This window comes from Malaclemys terrapin, chromosome 9, assembly GCF_027887155.1.
Source record: "Malaclemys terrapin pileata isolate rMalTer1 chromosome 9, rMalTer1.hap1, whole genome shotgun sequence".
Classification (NCBI taxonomy): Eukaryota; Metazoa; Chordata; order Testudines; family Emydidae; genus Malaclemys; species Malaclemys terrapin.
This window is the reverse complement of record NC_071513.1, coordinates 84,985,047-85,004,079: the sequence shown is the minus strand read 5'-3', so window position 1 is coordinate 85,004,079 and position 19,033 is coordinate 84,985,047. Positions and strand designations below refer to the sequence as shown.

The 19,033-nt window shown below is 48.3% G+C and overlaps 2 protein-coding genes across 9 annotated transcripts in view; one reads left to right on the top strand and one right to left on the bottom strand.

Annotated features, from left to right (window-relative positions):
* Nucleotides 1-522, bottom strand: part of B3GALNT1 (beta-1,3-N-acetylgalactosaminyltransferase 1 (globoside blood group)) — a 36,389-nt gene extending 35,867 nt beyond the window's left edge. For all 5 annotated transcript variants that reach the window (XR_008446156.1, XR_008446155.1, XM_054039406.1 and 2 more), the window contains exon 1: nt 459-522. The gene's annotated coding sequence lies outside the window, so the exon portion shown is untranslated. The remainder of the gene's footprint in view (nt 1-458) is intronic.
* Nucleotides 73-10,345, top strand: ARL14 (ADP ribosylation factor like GTPase 14). Of its 4 annotated transcripts, none has more exons than XM_054039412.1 (5): nt 73-403; nt 1,099-1,196; nt 2,339-2,462; nt 5,056-5,166; nt 5,875-10,345. In XM_054039412.1, exon 5 carries the CDS (start codon nt 6,014-6,016, stop codon nt 6,599-6,601), a length of 588 nt encoding a protein of 195 aa, XP_053895387.1. In that variant the 5' UTR covers nt 73-403; nt 1,099-1,196; nt 2,339-2,462; nt 5,056-5,166; nt 5,875-6,013; the 3' UTR covers nt 6,602-10,345. The 4 variants fall into 4 exon arrangements, with proteins under 4 accessions (XP_053895387.1, XP_053895386.1, XP_053895388.1 ...); XM_054039411.1 differs by having other exon boundaries at nt 5,774-10,345; XM_054039413.1 differs by lacking the exon at nt 73-403 and adding an exon at nt 722-912 and having other exon boundaries at nt 5,774-10,345.
* The last annotated feature ends 8,688 nt before the right edge of the window (nt 10,346-19,033 follow it).

Genomic DNA, 19,033 nt, shown 5'->3' with positions numbered 1-19,033 from the left:
GCCCCTCTACCCCCTCCTTCCAGCCTGGGGGCAAGCTGCACCCATCCCCCGCCCTCCTTCTCGCCCCTTTGCCCCCTCCATAATAGGGTGACCAGATGTCCCAACTTTATAGGGACAGTTTTTTGGGTCTTTTTCTTATATAGGTTCCTATTACCCCCCCCCCCTGTCCCGATTCTTCACACCTGCTGTCTGGTCACCCTGCTCCATAGCAGCAGCTGTTCTCAGGGCCAGTAAGGAGAGGCTTAAGCAGACGTTACTGAGCATGCGCAGTAACCTTCCAGGGAATAACGATCCTGACACCACGCTAACCGGAGCGGGGGTGACGGCGCAACCCCTCCCTCGCCCCAGCGCTCACACGTCCCAAGCCGCACGCGCCGCCAGCTCCCACCGCGCTCAAGGGCGGGTGAGCCCCCAGCCCTCATCCCCCGCCTAAGAAGCTGATCCCTTGGGCTACTCACATGCCTGTACCCCGCCTTCGGGCCGCTCGCAGGCCGCACCCCGCGCATGGGCGGTGGATAAACGCCCCGCCCCCTTCTGGGAGGCTAGGCCGCTGGCCCGCCCCTTCCGGCCGAAGCCCCGCCCGCCGGAGCGGAAGGAGCCCCCTACCTCCCCCAACGCGGCGCCGGGCCGAGCCGAGCCGCTGGCTCCTCCCACTTCCCACCTCCGCCCGGCCTATCTGGTTAGGCGACAGCTAGCTGGGGAATAGGAGACGCTCAGTGGCACTGAAGTGTTGGACGTAGATGCCTAACTCTGTTCCAGTGCGGACCTACCCCGGAGAGCTTACTAGCCTGCATAGCTCCACTGCCTTTATTTCCAGCCCCCGGTGTGACTTCATACGAGTATGACATTGCCTTCTGTTAGTAAGCACTCCTCCCGAGAGACGGCGTAGTCCCAGAGTTAGAGTGCTCACAGGTGTGTTTTATACTCAACTGTGTTGCCGTCTTAAAGAAAAACCTTGGATCCTATTTACCAAAATCCCCCATCTCACGGCTAAAACAATAGAGAGGTCTGAACAAAGGCCCAGATCCAAACATTGAGTCACTTGGATTCACATCTGGTTCTCAATTTTGCAACTGTCTCCTGTCTCTTTGTGTACAGCACTATCTGTTTAATGGGCTTAACCACATTTCTGAATATGAAGACCCTCAGAGCCAAACTTTACATCTTGGACTTATAGCTAAAAGGACAACATCAAGGTACTTGTCATCTTTTAATAAATGTTGCTTATAGCTAAAGGCAATTAAGCAGACCTAAAAAGCCCTAAGTGTCCTAGGAACTATAGGCTAGATTCACAAAAGACCCTAGATCAGTGGTGGGCAACCTGCGGCCCATCAAGGTAATCCGCTGGTGGGCCATGAGACAGTTTGTTTACATTGACTGTCCCTCAGGCACAGCCGCCTGCAGCTCCCAGTAGCTGCAGTTCGCCGTTCCCAGCCAATGGATGCTTAAATGGCAGCCACCTACTTTGTCCACTGCTTGCAGAAAGAGCAGCCCATTGCAGCTAGCTGGTGGGGGGCTTGGAACCCAGGGTGGACCAGCAGACCCCCCCATCAGCTCCCCGCTCCCCTAAGTTTCCTGTGCGGCAGCCGCCCAGCAGGCTATCAATTGCCTGCAGTTCAGCTGTCCCTCCTCCCACTGCCATGTGCCGCTCCTGCCCTCTGCCTTGGAGCTGCTCCCGGAAGCCTCCTGCTTGCTGGGAGGGGGGAAGAGGAGGGTCTAATGTCAGGGTGTCCCCCTCCCCCCTGCTCCTGCCCCCCACTTACCCCTTCTCTATAGAGCTGGGGGGGGGGGGACACGACAGGGCTCAGGATAGAGGGAGCTTGCTGGCCTGCAGCAGCTGCTGTCTCAACTTGCTGATCTACTTAAAAAGGCAATGCACTTAGAGTGGGGTCAGGATACTTAAAGGGGCAATGCACATCTCTCTCTCACACATGGTGTGTCTCTGTTTCTCTGTCTCTGTCTGCCATGCTGTCTCCCCTCCCTCCATTTGTGCTGCCTTGTAGAGTGTGAGGCTGTTAACAACAATGTATTAACCCTTGATGGCTCAGCCGAGTGCTAGTTCATCATTTAGCACTAAGGCATTCCCTGGGAAATATCCCACCCTCTTCCACCCTCTGACTTCACCACCTCAACCAAGCTTCACAGTCATCATTGCTGTGTACAGTATTAAATTGTTTGTTTAAAACTTATACTGTGTATATAGACTATATATAAAATATAGTCTTTTGTCTGGTGAAAAAAAATTCCCTGGAACCTAACCCCCCCCCCCCTTTACATTAATTCTTATGGGGAAATTGGATTCGTTTAACATCACTTCACTTAAAGTTGCATTTTTCAGGAACATAACTACGTTAAGTGGGGAGTTACTGTACCGGAGTCGACAGGAGAGCACTCAGCAGTTGATTTATCGCCTCTTCACTAAAGGCGATAAATCGATCCCTGTTGGATCGATTGCTCTGGAGGTAAGTGTAGACATGCCCTAAGTTTCTGTCTCACTGTGCTTTAGTGAATTCTCCTCTGCTTACTAGATGTTTTCTATGAAGGCCCCTTCACTTTAAATTCACTGCCCACCTACAAAGCTCTCTCTAGGTTTTGAAGAGGGATGAGCATTATGACAGCGGTTAGTGGTGGAAGAGGGAGCAATTTCTTTCAATCTTTATTTTGGCTGCCTGTTGACAGGGGTCTGGCATAATCACTGGAGTAAGGATGATAATAAAAGGAGCTGTAATAACAAGTGTATTTAAAATTATATCTAGAGCAATGGATAGGTCCTTTTCATGTTAATGAATCAAAATAAATTAATCATATGTAACATTTTAGGACTATCACCTTGAGTGGCTCTATAATTTCAAAGAAATTATGAGGAAAACCTAGGACTTGCTTTGTCTATTAGGGCCTGAGAATCAAAGTTTTATTTATTTGAAAGTAGTAAGACACCACAAAATTGTTTAATTCTAAATGGAAACATAGGCCTTAACCTCTGAAGTGTTGACACCTTCTGAAAGGTAGTGGGAACCCTAACATCTACAACAGACTTCATAACTGAGGGTGCTAGGCACATTACAAGACCAGGCTCAGAGTTATCTGAAAAGGGTGTAGCCCAAGCTTTGGAATTTTCTATGTAAATAATAATTAGCTTTGGGCCAAGGAGGTGGTATTTGCATTGAACATAGACTGCTCGTCAATATGCAGCTATCCTATGGCTAGGATTTGGGTTTGCATTTGACAGCACCAAAATCTCACAAACTGTTCTTGAGAGATTTCTGTCACCTTGGCCTGCATCTGAACCAGATTTGGAAAATAGGCTCTGTCGAGTTTTGAGATTGCAGTTGAGTCCCAATTCCATAATAATGAAAACACTGAACATTTGTAAAAGAAAACTAGTAATTCTGTATTGTATGTTACTTAGGTGGAGATAAATGGTAACCCTAACTAATAATACTTCTGGGTGTTCTATATAGTTTTAAATTATTGCGACATTTAAAAGAGCCCCGGGGAAGATCACTGAAGTCAATCAGAATTATACCAGGCTTGATCCCTATGTAGAATGACAGAAAGTTCTGGAAAACTATGAGTGTCATACTGTTTAGAAACAATTAGTCTTTCTTGATTTCCCTTCTCTCCCCTCCTCCCACCTCGTTCCATTGCCTAGCATATTGGTGCAAAAACAAAATCTTTATTTGTTGTAACATCACAACTTGTTGCTGTGGGTGTGATTACACAGAAACAAACAGAAGATTATGATTTCAGGCAAAGCTGCATCTTATCAAGGGCTGTATCAGAAGTATGTATGCTGACTCTGAAAGGCAGAGCACCTTTATAAACAATTAGACACAAACATAACAGATTTGCTGTTTGTGACTATAACTTCCTCACCAACCAACGCTGATGTTACAATCAAAGATGATGCCTTCAGGTAATGAATAAGCAGGAGGAGCAAATGACTCTGAACTAAAAATATGTTTCTTGAGGCCAGAAGTGGCCAAAATATGGCCCGCGGGCCACATCCAGCCCTCAGGACCGTCCTGCCTGGCCCTTGAGCTCCCAGCTGGGGAGGCTTGCCCTGGCCCCTCCCCCGCTGTCTCCCCTCCCCCGCAGCCATGCCGCTGCGCAGGCAGTATGCTGGGCAGCTGGGTTGCACGCTCCTGCCAGGCAACGCAGCAGCGTGTCTAGCTCCAACCGGGCACCGCGGCTACCAGACATGCTGTTCTGAGCAGCATAGTAAGGGGTCCAGAGCCGGGGGTTGGATAAGGGGCGGAGGGTCCCGGGGGGCAGTTGGATGGGGCGGAGGTTCTGGGGGGGCAATCAGGGGATGGGGGTGTGGATAGGGGTCAGGGAACGGGGGGGGGTTGGATAGGTGTAGGGTCTTGGGGGGGCCCGTCAAGGGGCGGGGGTGTGGATAGGGGTCAGAGAAGTAAGGGGACTGGGAGCAGGGGAGTTGGATGGAGGTGAGGTCCCGGGGGCAGTTAGGGGACAAGGAGCGGGGGGCGGGTTGGATGGGTCGAGGGTTCTGAGGGGGGCAGTCAGGGGGCGGGAAGTGGGAGGGGTCGGATGGGGGCGGGGGCTAGGCTGTGTGGGGAGGCACAGCCTTCCCTACTCTTCCCTACCTCCATACAGTTTTGCAACCCCAATGTGGCCCTCGGGCCAAAATGTTTCCCCACCCCTGCTTTAGGCTATTATGGTTTGAATTGGTCAACATAGCCTGATAAATTATATTAGAAACCAATGTAGGTGAAACAGTGTGTAAAAGAGTTGACGGACATCCATACTGATTTTAAAGGTCAGTGCAGTTAGGGCCTGAAAATCCTCTGTAAAGTGCTTTCCTTGTAATAACTATTAATAATATCACGGATATAACACTTTATGGCTCTTCTTTTGACTTGCCAAGTACCTACAACTCTTATTAACATTAGTGAGAGTTGTGAGTGCTGAGCACTGTTGAAAATCAAGCCATAAACATTCAATGTGCCATACAAACATTAACTAGTTAGTGTATTTGTTGAACTTATAACCCTCATTGTCTGTGATTATCACTCATTGTATGTCTTATTCTAGATCATGGGACAACTCAAATAAGAAGGGTTTGCATGATCAGACCAGGAACTTTGTCATCTTGTACTTTTGTAATGATCAAAAATTCATGCAGCACTCCCACCCTCCCATGAGGTAAGTAAGTAAGAATTATTATCCATGTTTCCAGAAAGGGAAGTTGAGGTAGAGTGGTTAAGTGTTTTTTCTCATGGCCACACAGTGAGACAGGATTAGAACTCCAAAATTGGTGATTTCCAAGCACATGCCCTGTGTGTTGTTCAGGGCTGGCTCCCGGTTTTTTGCCGCCCCAAGCGGCGAAGGAAAAAAAAAAGAAAAAGCCGCGATTGGCGGCACTTCGGCAGCAGCTCTACTGCACTGCTTCATTCTTCGGTGGCAATTCAGCGGCCGGTCTTTCCGTCCGAGAGGGACTGAGGGACCCACCGTCGAATTGCTGCTGAAGACCCGGACATGCCGCCCCTTTCCATTGGCCGCCCCAAGCACCTGCTTCCTGCGCTGGTGCTTGAAGCCGGCCCTGGTGTTGTTACAAATCCACTGCCTGTTCAGTGTCTAGAGCACTGTTATATGTGGTTATACTCTCTTATAATGTATAAATAGCCCAAAAACCACAAGAGCAGGCTTTTTATGTAAGTATGGCATTGCCACTGTTCAGTATGTTCAGTAATACTGTAACCTTTGGGCTCCGTGACTAATTGTTATATTCTCGTGTCTGCTCCACCCATAGGCTAGGCAGTGAACATTACACCTTCATAAAATACTGTTTGCTTATTATCAAGTTGATAAGGACTCTATATAAATACACAAAGGCTTATTCTTTCTTCATAGCACAAAGCCTCTTCTTCCACTTCCTCTTCTTTTACTTTTTTGCTTCATCTTATGGAGAAAAGAAGGGGCTTTCTGACAAAAATCACCCTGATAGAAGAAATAACATCTTTAAGACATAATACAGATAATTACAGCAAGAATGGGTCTGCTGAGTTCCAAACACTCCAAAGTCAAACCAGCTAAGATATTAATGCTGGGACTTGATTCAGCCGGGAAATCTACACTATTGTACAAGTTAAAGTTTAATGATGTTTTCCTAACGCTCCCAACAATCGGTTTTAACGTGGAGATGATTGAAACAGGGCAAAATATTGCTATAACAATCTGGGATGTTGGAGGGCAACAGAAAATGAGGACATTTTGGTGCAATTACTTTGAAAATGCAGATGGCCTTGTGTACGTTGTGGACAGCACTGATAAGCAACGTCTGGAAGATTCAAAGAAAGAATTTGAACTCCTCTTAAAGAATGAATTTGTAAAGAATCTGCCTATTGTTTTGCTAGCTAACAAGCAGGATCTTCCTGGAGCTTTGAACGCTGAGGAAATAACCAGGAAATTCAACATGCAGAAACATTGCAGTGATAGAAATTGGTATGTACAGCCTTGTTGTGCGATCTCTGGGGAAGGTCTGGCAGAAGCATTCCAGAGAATAACAGCATTTGCAAAAAACTGCAAACAATCCAGAGAAGAAGCTTTTACAATTTTCAAGCACGATGAAAAGTTGTAAGAGTCTTCATTATCCCAATCTGTGGAAAGCTAACATGGAGAGTTTATTATGGGAATTAAATCTACATATTGAATTCTGCAAATCTTTTAAAAGACTATTATATAGCAAAATGTAGTCAGAGCAAGCTAAATTACTATGTTGTTACATTTGCATACTCTTTCAGAGCTACTGTTTCACAGCATTTTAATTAAATGACAGATTTGTATCCTAAGTCCAGATATTTGGCAGTGTTAAACTGCATGATGTAATAGTAAAAAGGTGCATTTAAACATTTTAAATATTCTACAATCATTTTATTTATGCTTGTTTAATTACACAAAATGTACAAGAGCTGAGATAAATGGCACATTGAGGAAGCAAAGAAAAAGTAAAAAACATTATTTCATATTACATAACATACTGTATTTGTAAGTGCTTTGTGAATATGTTTATTATACAGACATATATAAATTCTTACACTAGAAAGTAATTTTGATAGCTAATTTTTTTTTAGCTGTTTTATCATTTTACCAATACTTAAAAGAAAAAGGCTTTCTCTTTTCAATTATATACAAGAGAAACTGCGTACTTGGAACAGAAGCATTAACATTACTGCTTTCTCAGGAACCTGTCCTGTTCACACTGATTTCAGTTAGAGCAGGATCAGACTCTCAAAACCCATAGAATGATCTCACCAAGCTGATTCTGTCTTCTGTGGGTTTTGTGTGTATTTTATATCACTTTCAATCATGATTAGGGCTGGTGTTTTCCAGAAATTGCCAATATTGCTGTGTTTTTTCCCAAAATTACCTTTCATTTCCAGAATTGCCAATTCCAGAGGCAAAGCGTGCCCTCCCAGATTTCTGCCAGGGTTTATATCTGCTGACTGCTCCCCTAGGCGCAGGGCAGAGGTTGGGGGCTGGCTGTTGTATGAGACTCGCCACCAACTTCTCCTCTCCTCACACAGGCCTGGGCACAGCAGTACCATTGTGGAGCTTCCCCTGGGAGGGCAAGGCACTTGGGCTCCCTCGTCATGCTGCACAGTGGACAGTGCTTGCACCTTTTCTTGACAGCGTCCACAGCGCCTCTCCCCTGCTCACCTGCCCTGCACACAGCTGGCTCCTGCCCCCTCCCTCCAGCACGCAGTTGGTCTGGCTCTAGCCCTCAGTGTCTGTCCCCCCTTCCCTGCACACAGCTGGATCTAGCTTTCAGTGCCAATCATCTGTCCCTCACCTTGCCTGCACAGCGGGCTCCTGCCCCCTCCTCCCTGCACACAGCTGGCTCTAGGCTCTTAGTGACCAGGTCCTCATCTCCACCTTCCCTAATCCCTGCACACAGCTGGCTCCTGCCCTTCCTCCCAGTACACAGCTGGTTGTAGGTGCCCAGCTCATATCTCGCTTCTGCACACATCTGGACTTTGCCCCAGCTACCTGCAGGCTCAGTGCCGTTCCCTCACAGCTAGAGCCTCTTCCTGACCCTCCTGCAGCCAGTGGGCTCTAAGCCTTTACTGCCAGTGCCTACATCTCCTTCCCCCCTTTTCTCCCATAACAGAGTTGGTACTGGGCTCTCCATGTTCCACAGCAGTCACTCCCCACCTGCCTATTCCAGAAAGCAACTCAGGTGCAGCCGCTGTCTCCCTTCTTCACTTGTCTCCCTCAGGCACTGGCTTCTTACCTGCCCAGAACTCTCCTTGACACCAGCTGCAGCAGCCTTTCCCTTGGGTCCTAAAGCCTGACAAGTTGCGTGCTCGTCTAAAACAGTCTCCATCTGCTATTACATAGTATTGTAAAACATGACATCAAAAGTAGCTCTAGAAATCAAAACTCCTTTATCTCTTAGGTACCTGGGCTGAACCCCGTTGCATGCCACCAGAACCTTTAAATTGTGCCCCCTCTCCCACTATCAAGAGTTATGTGTTGCCTCTAGCCAATTTCTTTCAATTTTCCACCTTCTGCTTCAGCCATTTGAAGCCATTTACTACCCATGCATAAAATTGTTAAGCCTGAGGATAGAGTTAAAGAATTCGGCAAATATGTTCTCCATGTGAATGGAGGGAAGTTATTTTGTACAATTTGCATCAAATTTCTTGACCATGTTAAAAAGGATCACATAGTCAACCACATGAAAGGTCCGCATCATGTTGCAGCAATGGAAAAAAGAAAATGAAGGGCAGAGAGCAATGATGTGACAGCAGCAAAGCAATAGCTCATAATTAATGGTGTCCTTGCATGACAAAATGAAAATCAGAAATACAGGGAAAAGATAGTACAAGACGGGGTGGAGGCCTGTTGCAGTGCAAACATCCCACTAACAAAAACAGACAATCCCAAAATGCGAGAATTCCTAAACAAGCATGACCACTCAGACATGCTCATTTCAGACACTACCTTGTCAACCATGGAGTTGAAAGCCCAACATTACCTCTAGAACTGGTTGTAACAAGATGTAATAGTTGGTTTAAAGTCATAGATTAACTCTGCCATCATGTGGAGTACTACAGGGGTTTGTTGCTCAAGAAATCAAAGTGGAGGACATGACTGCCATTTTAGAGGAACTAAGTGCTTTACTGCAGAGTGAATCACTTTTAGCAGATTAATTTTTATTCAAGCACTTGTTCAGACAGTACTTAAATTTGAATCACGGTTGACATTACTAACAGAAGTGTACAACATTGCATCTGATCTGCTGACAAGACTTCAGTACAAAGGACAGAATGCACTGGACAATCTCAAATGTCAAGTTTTCAAATCTGTGCAGAGAACCTGCAGGGGTACTTAAATACAGACAAACAGCCAATATATAGATTTTTTTGCGATGTGAGAATCCTTGACTCCAATCAAGTTTGTGTACTCTCCCACAACTTCAGTGACTATGAACAGAGTTCTGCTGAGTTCTGTACCTTGAGGGTTAGTGGGCAGTTTACTTGAACATTGTAAATTAACTTTCTAGTACCAATTAAATTTCTCTCTCCAGTTTTTGGAAAAGCATGGACAAACATTTGCCAAAACTTCGGCTATGTCTACAGTACAATCTTAAGTCGACTTATGTAAATGGACTTAACAGTCATCACAATAATTACTGCAGTGGCTGATGTTCACAATAACCTCCTTCTGTTCAGTGGTGCGCGTCCTCACCAGGAGCATTTCCACTGACTGAAGAGGGGCAGTATGTGGGACAGAGAGCCAGGGCTCTCAGCTCCCTACAGCCCCCCACTGGGAGCCCAGCTGCTCCCTGGGGCTCCTTGCCTTTCCACTCCCAGTCAGGAGCAGGCAGGAAGCCACCCAGGGCTTCAGTGGGGAGACTCTGGAGCCCGGGTCGGCTGCCATGCTCCTGGTAGGAAGCGGGGAGCCAGGATCCTGGGGGTGGGTGGAGCAGGGCTCCCAGTGGGGAACCTAGGTGGCAGCACAAGCCAGGAGCCTGGGTGGCAGCCCAGCTTGAACCAGAGACCCGGTTGCAGTCAGACTTGTTTTGTGATCACTTAATACATTTTTATGTTCTAAAACTGATGATTTCAGATGTAAAAAAAAAATTAAAAGTGTTTGTAAACATTGTAATGTAGACTACTGCATTTTTGTGCTGTAAAGAATTACATATTGCCCATGTTTGTCTATACGTATTTTTTGTATTAATATAATGCATATCTGAAATTTTCAGAATATAAATCTTTGAAAATCAGAAATTACTCTGTTTTCGTTGCCAGAAAACACTGGCCTTAGTCATGGCTATCCTTGCTGTGTGCAAAATTTTTGCTTTGTGTATTGCTGCTCTGATACTGTAGGTCATGTTCTATTAATTTAGATGGAATAAAGGAGCCCAAAGAGTCAAAGGTGTTAACTTGACCCTGAAACTGTCTACCATAACACAAAGTTCAGGGTTTGGTATACAGAGACATTAGCCTGCTTAGTACTACGGCAAACACGTTATTAAAAATCTTTTAAACTTTGTATTAGTTACAGAAAAGACAGGAAAAACAGTTAAAACATTTTAAATGTAAAGTATTAAGTAAGGCTTTTATGTTAACCATAACCCTCATTCCCTTTCCCTATAGATGTAGATAGTTTTTGTAAGGAAAACTTGTCTGACAGTCTTTGAGATGGTATTAAAGATGGCAATAGCTTTCCCTTTTTGGGGGAAAATAGAAGAAATTAGTTGGGATGGGGTAGAGCTGTTGTTAAAATCCAATGCTATTTCCTAAAAAACAAAATGCATATGGGGGAGAGAATACAACAGCAAAGACAGAAAAATGCAGCTTCTGTCTCTGGTGTTGACTCTTAGGCTATGTCTACACTATGCAGTTTTTAGTGACGTGGCTGTGCTGTTTATTGGTAGGAGAGAGCTCTCCTGCCTATAAAGTGCTGTTCACACCAGCATTTGTAGTTGACAGAATTTTTGTCTTTCACTTGCCAGTTTAGACAAAGCCTTACTTGTAGCCTTACCGGTGGAGAAACAAAGGCACAGCCCATGATCTTATTAGACACTTCGAGACCCACCAATCTTGCCTGATTATAGGCATGCGCAGCACATTTCATTAGGGTGTGCACCACCCTAGCCCCGCCCCCACACTGTCCTGGTCCCGCCCCCACCCCACCCCCATCCACTCCCTCCTACTTCCCGCCCCCTGACTGCCGCCCTCAGAACCCCCAATGCCCCCTGCTCCTTGTCCCCTGACTACCCCCTCCTGGGACTCCTGCTCCTAACTGCCCCACAGGACCCCACCTCCCTATCTAAGCCTCCCTGCTCCTTGTCCCCTGACTGCCCCCCCAGGACCCTACCCCTTACCTGTCCCCTGACTGCCCCAACCCTTATCCACACCACCACCCCCAGACAGGCCCCCAGGACTCCCATGCCTATCCAACCACTCCCCGCCCTCTGACAGGACCCCCAGAACTCCTGACTCATCCAACCCCCCCCAGCTCCTTGTCCCCTGACCACTCTCTCCAGAGACCCCCCCACCCTAACTGTCCCCCAGGACCCTCCTTGCTCCCTGTCCCCTGACTGCCCTGACCCCTATCCACCCCCCGCCCCCTGACAGACCCCAGGACTCCCATGCCCCATCCAACCCCCCCTGCTCCCTGACTGCCCCTTCAGAGACCCCCCAAACCTAATCAGCCCCCTGGGATCCCACCCTCTATCCAACCCACACTGCTCCCTGTCCCCTGACTGCCCCTACCCCTTATCCAACCCCTCCCCCAGCCCCGGACCCCTTACCATGAGGCTCCTAGCAGCATGTTTTGCTCCGCGCAGAGCCAGACATGCTGCCCCGTGCATGGGTGGCAGGTTTGTAGAAATTTTGCCCAGATCCCGCCCCCCCAACTCCGCCCCCCACCTGCCTAAGTCTCTTGGAGGGAGTTTGGGTAGCGGGAGGCGGTCTGGGGTGCAGGCTCTGGGCTGGGGGTGGGGGCGTAGGAGGGGTGAGGGGTGCAGGCTCTGGGAGGGAGTTTGGGAGTAGGAGGGGGGTGTGGGAAGGGGGAGGGGTGCATGCTCTGGGAGGGAGTTTGGGGATAGAAGGGGGTGCAGGGGCGAGGGCTGTGGGGCTGAGGATGAGGGGTTCATGATGCAGGAGGGGACTCTGGGCTGGGGCAGAGGATTAGGGTGTGGGGGGTGAGGGCTCTGGCTAGGGATGAAGGGTTCATGATGAAGGCGGGTGCTCAGGGCTGGGGCAGAGGATTAGGGTGCGGAGGGCTGAGGGCTGGGGCTGAGGGGTTTGGGGCGTTGGAGAGGCTCAGGGCTAGGGCGGAAGGGCAGGGTAAGGGCAGCCTGCCCTGCCATTAGGAGATGGGGGAAACTAGGACCCTGGGGTAGCAGACAGCAGTTGCTGCCGGGAGCTGCTCAGCGTAGGAATGTGCTACTACACCAGCAGCACAAGCAGGCACAGGAGAGGCGCACGCCGCTTTCTTCCGGGCAGGGACGCAGCGGGGCGGGGGGAGACCCACGGGGGCTGGGGCCCGCTCCAGGCAGGGCCAGGGGAGAGACCCAGCTCCAGATATTGGTGGAGCAGGGCCCCCAGCCCTGAATATTCCTGGAGGATGGCTCCAGGGGAGAGGGAAGGCGGGGGAGGGGCAGGCAGCTTGCTGCACTGGGAGAGTGGAGCCATTTGCCCACCCCTGCATTAGGGTGTGCCTGGGCACACCCCGTGCACACGCCTATGAGCCTGATACTGATACTGTTTTTATTGGTTTGTCTGGTCATGGGCTTACAGCAGTGTTGCAAGCTATATCATCCTGGATTGCTAAGCCAAACTTGTACTAGTCAGAAGGCAAAAGAAGAGGGACAGGAAAGAAAAGAAATAAGGTGGTAAAAGAAAAAGACACATGGAGTGAGCGGTGTGTGACAAAGTATCATATCCCAGATGGTGTTTAGGATTTTGCCAGAGCCGGTGGAGGTGGCAATGTCACAGAGTCTCTTTCTTTGGCCCAGTCTGGTCAGGACTTTTCTTGGAATTAGGATGCTGAAGACTCAGTGATGTCATAGTGGGTCCCAGGAGACGGTGGGGAGACAGGCATGAGGGTGAAGCTCACTCCTTCCCCTTTTCTTGCTTTTTAGTTAGCCAGTGCCCACATCCATCCTCAAATTTTGACCAAAGTCTTTACAAACAAACAAAAACTCAAAAGGGAGCAATGGGTGGACTAGCCCATCCCCTCATTAATTTGTTAACCAATTAGGCCTAATTTCTGACACAGCAATTTTGATTAGGCACCAAAACCTTAAATAGTAGAAATGTGACAAGTCTGTCACATTTGGATCTAGATACAAACTTCCAAAAAGTTTGGAGGCATTTAGAGCTTGGGTTTTTTATTAGGACCCATCGCTACACTGTAGCATATTATATAATGATGCTTCTTCAGGACAAATTTAAAATCTGCCATGGAACTCAAGCAAGATCTAATTTTTTTAATGCAGATAATTAATTGCCCAGCCATTGAAAAATATTATGATTTTTCTCTATTTTATTACAGCATATATTTGTTATATATATACACTCACTAAATATATAAAATGCCATCTGTTCATAGAATCTCCCATTCATACTTTATTGCAGTGTTTCCCAAACTTGGGACGCCGCTTGTGTAGGTGTAGGGAGCCGCGATCGGCCGGACCTGCGGACGCAGCAGGTAAACAAACCGGCCTGGCCCGCCAGGGGCTTTCCCTACACAAGCGGCGTCCCAAGTTTGGGAAACACTGCTTTATTGGAATACATAGCAGGAATCCTTACTGAAGACATAAATAACATAATAAAGAACACAAGCACACTAAAATATCTTTTTCTTATTTACTTTTACTATTGGGGATTCCAGTAAGGGAATGTTAACAATTTGATAACTGGAGCAAAGTAAAGCTTGATTTTTTTTTCATTGTATCCATAATCCTCCATGGCCAAACCAGTTAAAAATTCAAGATACTCAGTTAAAACAGTAATAGTTGAAATCACCCTTTCCCCAATGTTGTGAATTTAACATAATTTAAATCTAAGGCTAAAAAAAAGTAACGGTGCCTGTGACAGATTTAATTTCTGTTAGATATTTTACGTGGGTAACTTGCCTTGTCAGCAGGGAGCAGAGGCATAATGAAATTATTATTCCTATATTTCCAGTAACCCCAGCCCATTTATAGTTTAAATAATGTTACATTCCCAGCCCTTTTGAGCAATCTGCAGCCCACTCTGAGGAAAAGAAGAATAGCCCAGTGATTAAGGTGCTTGCTTTGGACCAAGGAGAGGTGGGTTTAATTTCCCTGTTTCTACCATAGGCTTCTCAGACCCTGGGCAAGTCACTTAGGGCATGGCTACACTTGCAGATGTAGAGCGCTGTGAGTTAAACCCGCCTTTGGAGAGCACAGTAGGGAAAGCACTGCAATCTGTCCACACTGACAGCTGCTTGCTCACTGGCATGGCCACATTTGCAACACTTGCAGCAGCATTGGGAGCGGTGCATTATGGGCAGCTATTCCAGCATGCAAGTGACTGCAACGTGCTTTTCAAATGAGGGGTGTGGAGTGGAGTGTGACAGGGAGTGTGTTGTGTGTATGTGGGGGGAGAGAGTGGGTTTTGGGGGGGCTGAGAGCATGTCAGCATGCTGTCTTGTAAGTTCAGACAGCAGCAGACCCTCCCCACCCCCCTGCCTCTCTCTCTCACACACAGCATTCCACACTAATCTGTCTCGGAGCACACTTATCTGTCTCGGAGCAGATAAGCAGCCAGCTGTCAGAAACGGAGCTTTCAAACGGCATATCCACATTCCTACAGCGAGTTCAAAACAATGAGAAGAGTGGCCACTTGACTTAAGGGGATTATGGGATGTTTCCAGAGGTCAATTAGAGCGCAGTAATGCAACACCTCGTCCACACTGGCGCTGCGGTGCTCCAGCAAGGGCGCATCAAACATTATTCCACTCGCCGAGGTAGAGTACCAGCAGCGCTGTAGCCACGGAGTCAGAGCACTCTATGTGCCTTGCCAGTGTGGACAGGGAGTAAGCTAGTGCACCTGGGGCTGCTTTAATGCACTGTAACTCACAAGTGTAGCCAAGCCCTTAGTCTCTTTGTGCTTCTGTTCCCCATTGATAAAATGTACTTCCCTACAGCCCCTTCTGAGAAAGCTACTGCCAATTTCAATGTGCCTGTTTTCCCCAGTGGCAAAATTTATGCACTAAGTAATTCATGTGTAAAAGATTATTTCAGTTCTTCCTATGTGTAAGTTACCATGAAAACAGGTAGAACTACAGGGCCTTTGGAATATCAGGTTTCACAAGTGCTAAGCAAGAAGGAAAGCATCCAGCAATAACATGTTGACTCATTCAAAAAATATTCATGAAAAGTCACCAAGGTAAACAGAAGAAGATTTCTTAACAGAACCTTCTATTAAAACTTATACAAATGATAGTGGGCCAGATCCTGAGTCATGCTGAACTTTTGCATTTCTACAGGCAGAGACTTGAAAGTATTCAGACCCTTTCAAGGTCTGGCCCAGTCCTTTTAAGTGTCATGTCAGGTTCTGATCCAATCATGCTGAGAAATTAGAAGGAGAAGCATTCTTTTTTCTAATGTGATCCCTGGTATTTCAATAAATGTTAAATAGAGAAAAAATGTAACATTCTAGATGGAGAGCTTTATAAGTATTTGTAAGTGCATTTGGCATACATTTAATTCTCCCATTGTATAAACTATTGCTATTTGCCTTAATCTAATTACATGTTGATTTTATAAACCTTAATCTAGTTCACTAACCTGAGGACCTCCTTAGGGACATTTGCTCCTACTGACATTGCTTTTAATAAGTGCACTGATTAGGGTGACCAGATAGCAAGTGTGAAAAATCGGGACAAGGGGTGGAGGGTAATAGGAGCCTATATAAGACAAAGCCCCAAATATCGGGACTGTCCTTATAAAATCAGAACATCTGGTCACCCTAGCACTGATGTCTCTAATTAGACAAAATGACACACTGAAACTGATTTGAGGAAAATGTCTTCCTTAAAGCTGTAGTCAAAGAATAAGAAATTGTCTGTGATTCTCATCACTCGATAGTCTGCGATGTGAGTAATTATTTTTTGTTTTTTTTCTATGCTGTACAATACTTAAAGGAACCTAGGGAGGGCCAGGTCGGAAAATGCTGCCAATCCAGACATTTCAGGGTACTGTATTCCTAGAGTGTCCCGCTCCACCAGGGATAGACTGTAATGCCGGAGGGATACTGCTGGCGCCCCTGTACCATGTGACTTGGAGCTTGAACAGCATTATACTAAGATTACTGTGAAGATAATACACTAATTCTCTATGGAGTTTAAGTTTTCTTTCCATGTATCACAGGCCATTACAAGCTCCTCTTCATCTTTTTAACAGTAGACTTCTTTCACAGCCATCCACCTCTGTTCTGGTCCCAGTGCCTACCTTCCTCATTTATTGAAATTTCAAAGGAGCCCTCCTGCTGAAATCAATCTCCAGAAATTATTGTTTGGTTCTCACTAGAGAACATTTTTGTTTCCTTGTGTCAGTGATTGTCTTTTGATTTCAGGTTCACAAAAGTAGATTAGTACTATGAACATTTTATTTATAGTTAAATTTCATGCTTGATTACACTTACAACATTATATTAAACCCCAAATGATCCTTTAAAAACTCCTGGCTCAACAAACTATTTACAAAACTAGTCCAAAAAATTCAACTTTAAAGTATTATAGCCTTGATCTGGCATTCTCTGCAGACTAAAAACTCCCAGGATTCTGTGGACCCAATCCTGCTTCTAATTAACTCAAAGGGAGTTTTGCCATTCACTTAGTGGAAGCAGGATCAGACCCTATGTAGGGAGGCAGTGTGGTTCCCCGGTGCCCCAGAGAGGGACAAGCTCCGCCGGACACCAGAGTTGGCGGAGCCAGAACATTCCAAGCCCGCCCCCGAGAGGGTCAGATGCTGGACAGGAAGTATAAGAGCTCAACCCCAGAACTCACTCGGGAAGCAGCTGCTGGAGAGGCCAGACACCTCTGGCCCAGCTGCCCCCGGGGAGACTCCAGCAACAGACCTGGAGACTGGCCTGACCGGCTGACACTTGACACTTGACACGGACCAGTGTGTGGGAGAGTTGCTGAGCCTATCCCTCACCAGCTATCCTGAAGATCCAATGGTGATCGACCCCTCTGAGGGCACCACCGCGTGAGGGGGAGTTGGAAAGTAGCCCGGTGGTAGCTGACCCGAGTCTGGCTGCAACACAGCTGGAACCCATGTCAGTGTGTTGCGGCCAGGATCCCCACTGACACAGCAGCAGGCCTGTGACCACTGCTAGGGCCCTAGGCTGGGACGCAGTGGAGTGGGAGGGCCTGCGCCCCCTCTGCCACCCAACGCGTGGGTGGCAGTCTCCCCCTCTCCCAGTCTGCTTAGAGCCTGAAGCCTGGGTGTGCTATTTACCTGTGGTTGCTCAGCCCCTGCCTGAGGGCCTGAGCCTTGGACTCTTTGCTGCCCTGCCCCGACCCAGGGCCTGGGCTTGTTATCTGTTAATTGTTACCTGTGTGTGCTCAGCCCCCTGCCGGACAGCTTGAGCCAGGACTCCTGCGGCCCGACTGATTCCCCAAGGGGCCATGCAAGGACTAAGGGAGGCGGTGTGGGTACCCGCTGCCCCAGAGAGGGACGAACCCTCTCTACACCTTATATATGACAGGCAATAGATTTAGGCCAACATTTTCAAAAGTGGCCACTGATTTTGGTTGCTCATTGTGAGACACCTCTGGATTGTTTCTCCTTGCACATAAACCATTTTTACACCAATGTGCATTCATTGATTTCAATGGAGTTACACCCATGGTTGATTTATACCTGTGTAAGTTAGAAGAGAATCAGGTCATTAGGTGTCTCAGTGGCCTGAACTAGTGGCCCCTGTTGAAAATGTTGGTCCTAGCACCTAATGCAGTGGTGGTTCCAGTGATGAGCTGTCAAAATCTTAACAACCGGTTCCCTCCTCACCCCACAAGGGGGTCGTGGCCCGCCCCCGACCCCTGGGACTTCTGCCCCATCCAACCCCCTGTGTTCCTTGATGCTCCCCCGGGACCCCTGCCTCATCCACCCCCCTTCCTTGTCCCCTGACTGTCCCCCGCCGCCCCATCCAACCCCCCTCCTTTCTGACTGCTACCCCAGGATCCTTGCCTCCATTCAACCCCCCTGTTCCCTGCCCTCTGACTGCCCTGACCCCTATCCACCCCCCCCAATCACCCCTGAACTCCCCTGCCCTCTATCCAACCCCGCCCCCCTCCCCCCGCTCCCTGACCCCTTACTGCGTTGCCTGGAGATGCCTGGCGGCACTACAGCCACACCGCTCGGCTGGAGCCAGGCCACGCCGCCGCCGCGCAGCGCCTGGAGCACCGGGTCATGCCAAGCTCGCAGGCTCCCACCCCCCGCTTCCCGCGAATCAGCTGTTCGCGCTGGAAGCCTGGGAGGGCTGAGAAGCAAGCAGCAGCTTCGCGCTCAGGCCCAGGGAGGCGGAGGTGGAGCGGAGGTGAGCTGGGGCAGGGAGCAGTTCCCCTGCACGCCCCCCACCCCGGGTTACCTGCTGCGGTGCAGGCGGCCCCCCTGCCCCAGCTCACCTCCACTCCGTCTCCGCCTCCCTGAGCCTGAGCGCAAAGCCGCCGCACTGCTTCTCCGCCCTCCCAGGCTTTCCACACGAACAGCTGATTCGCAGGAAGCAGGGAGGAGGGGGAGAAGCGGGGCGGAGCGTTCAAGGGAGGAGGCGGAGCAGAGGTGAGCTGGGTCTGGGGGGCGGGGCGGGGAGCTGGAGTACCCACGGGGTCTGCACCTAAGGTGCCACTTTTGGATAATGTGCTCAAGGGGAGCGGCCGCTCCCCCTGCTCCCCCCCAGCTACACTTCTGGGTCACTTCAACTTACCGGTTATTAAATTTAGAAGCCCTTTTAGAATCGGTTGTCCCGCGCAGGACAACCAGTTTAAAAGGGCTTCTAAATTTAACAACCGGCTCCAG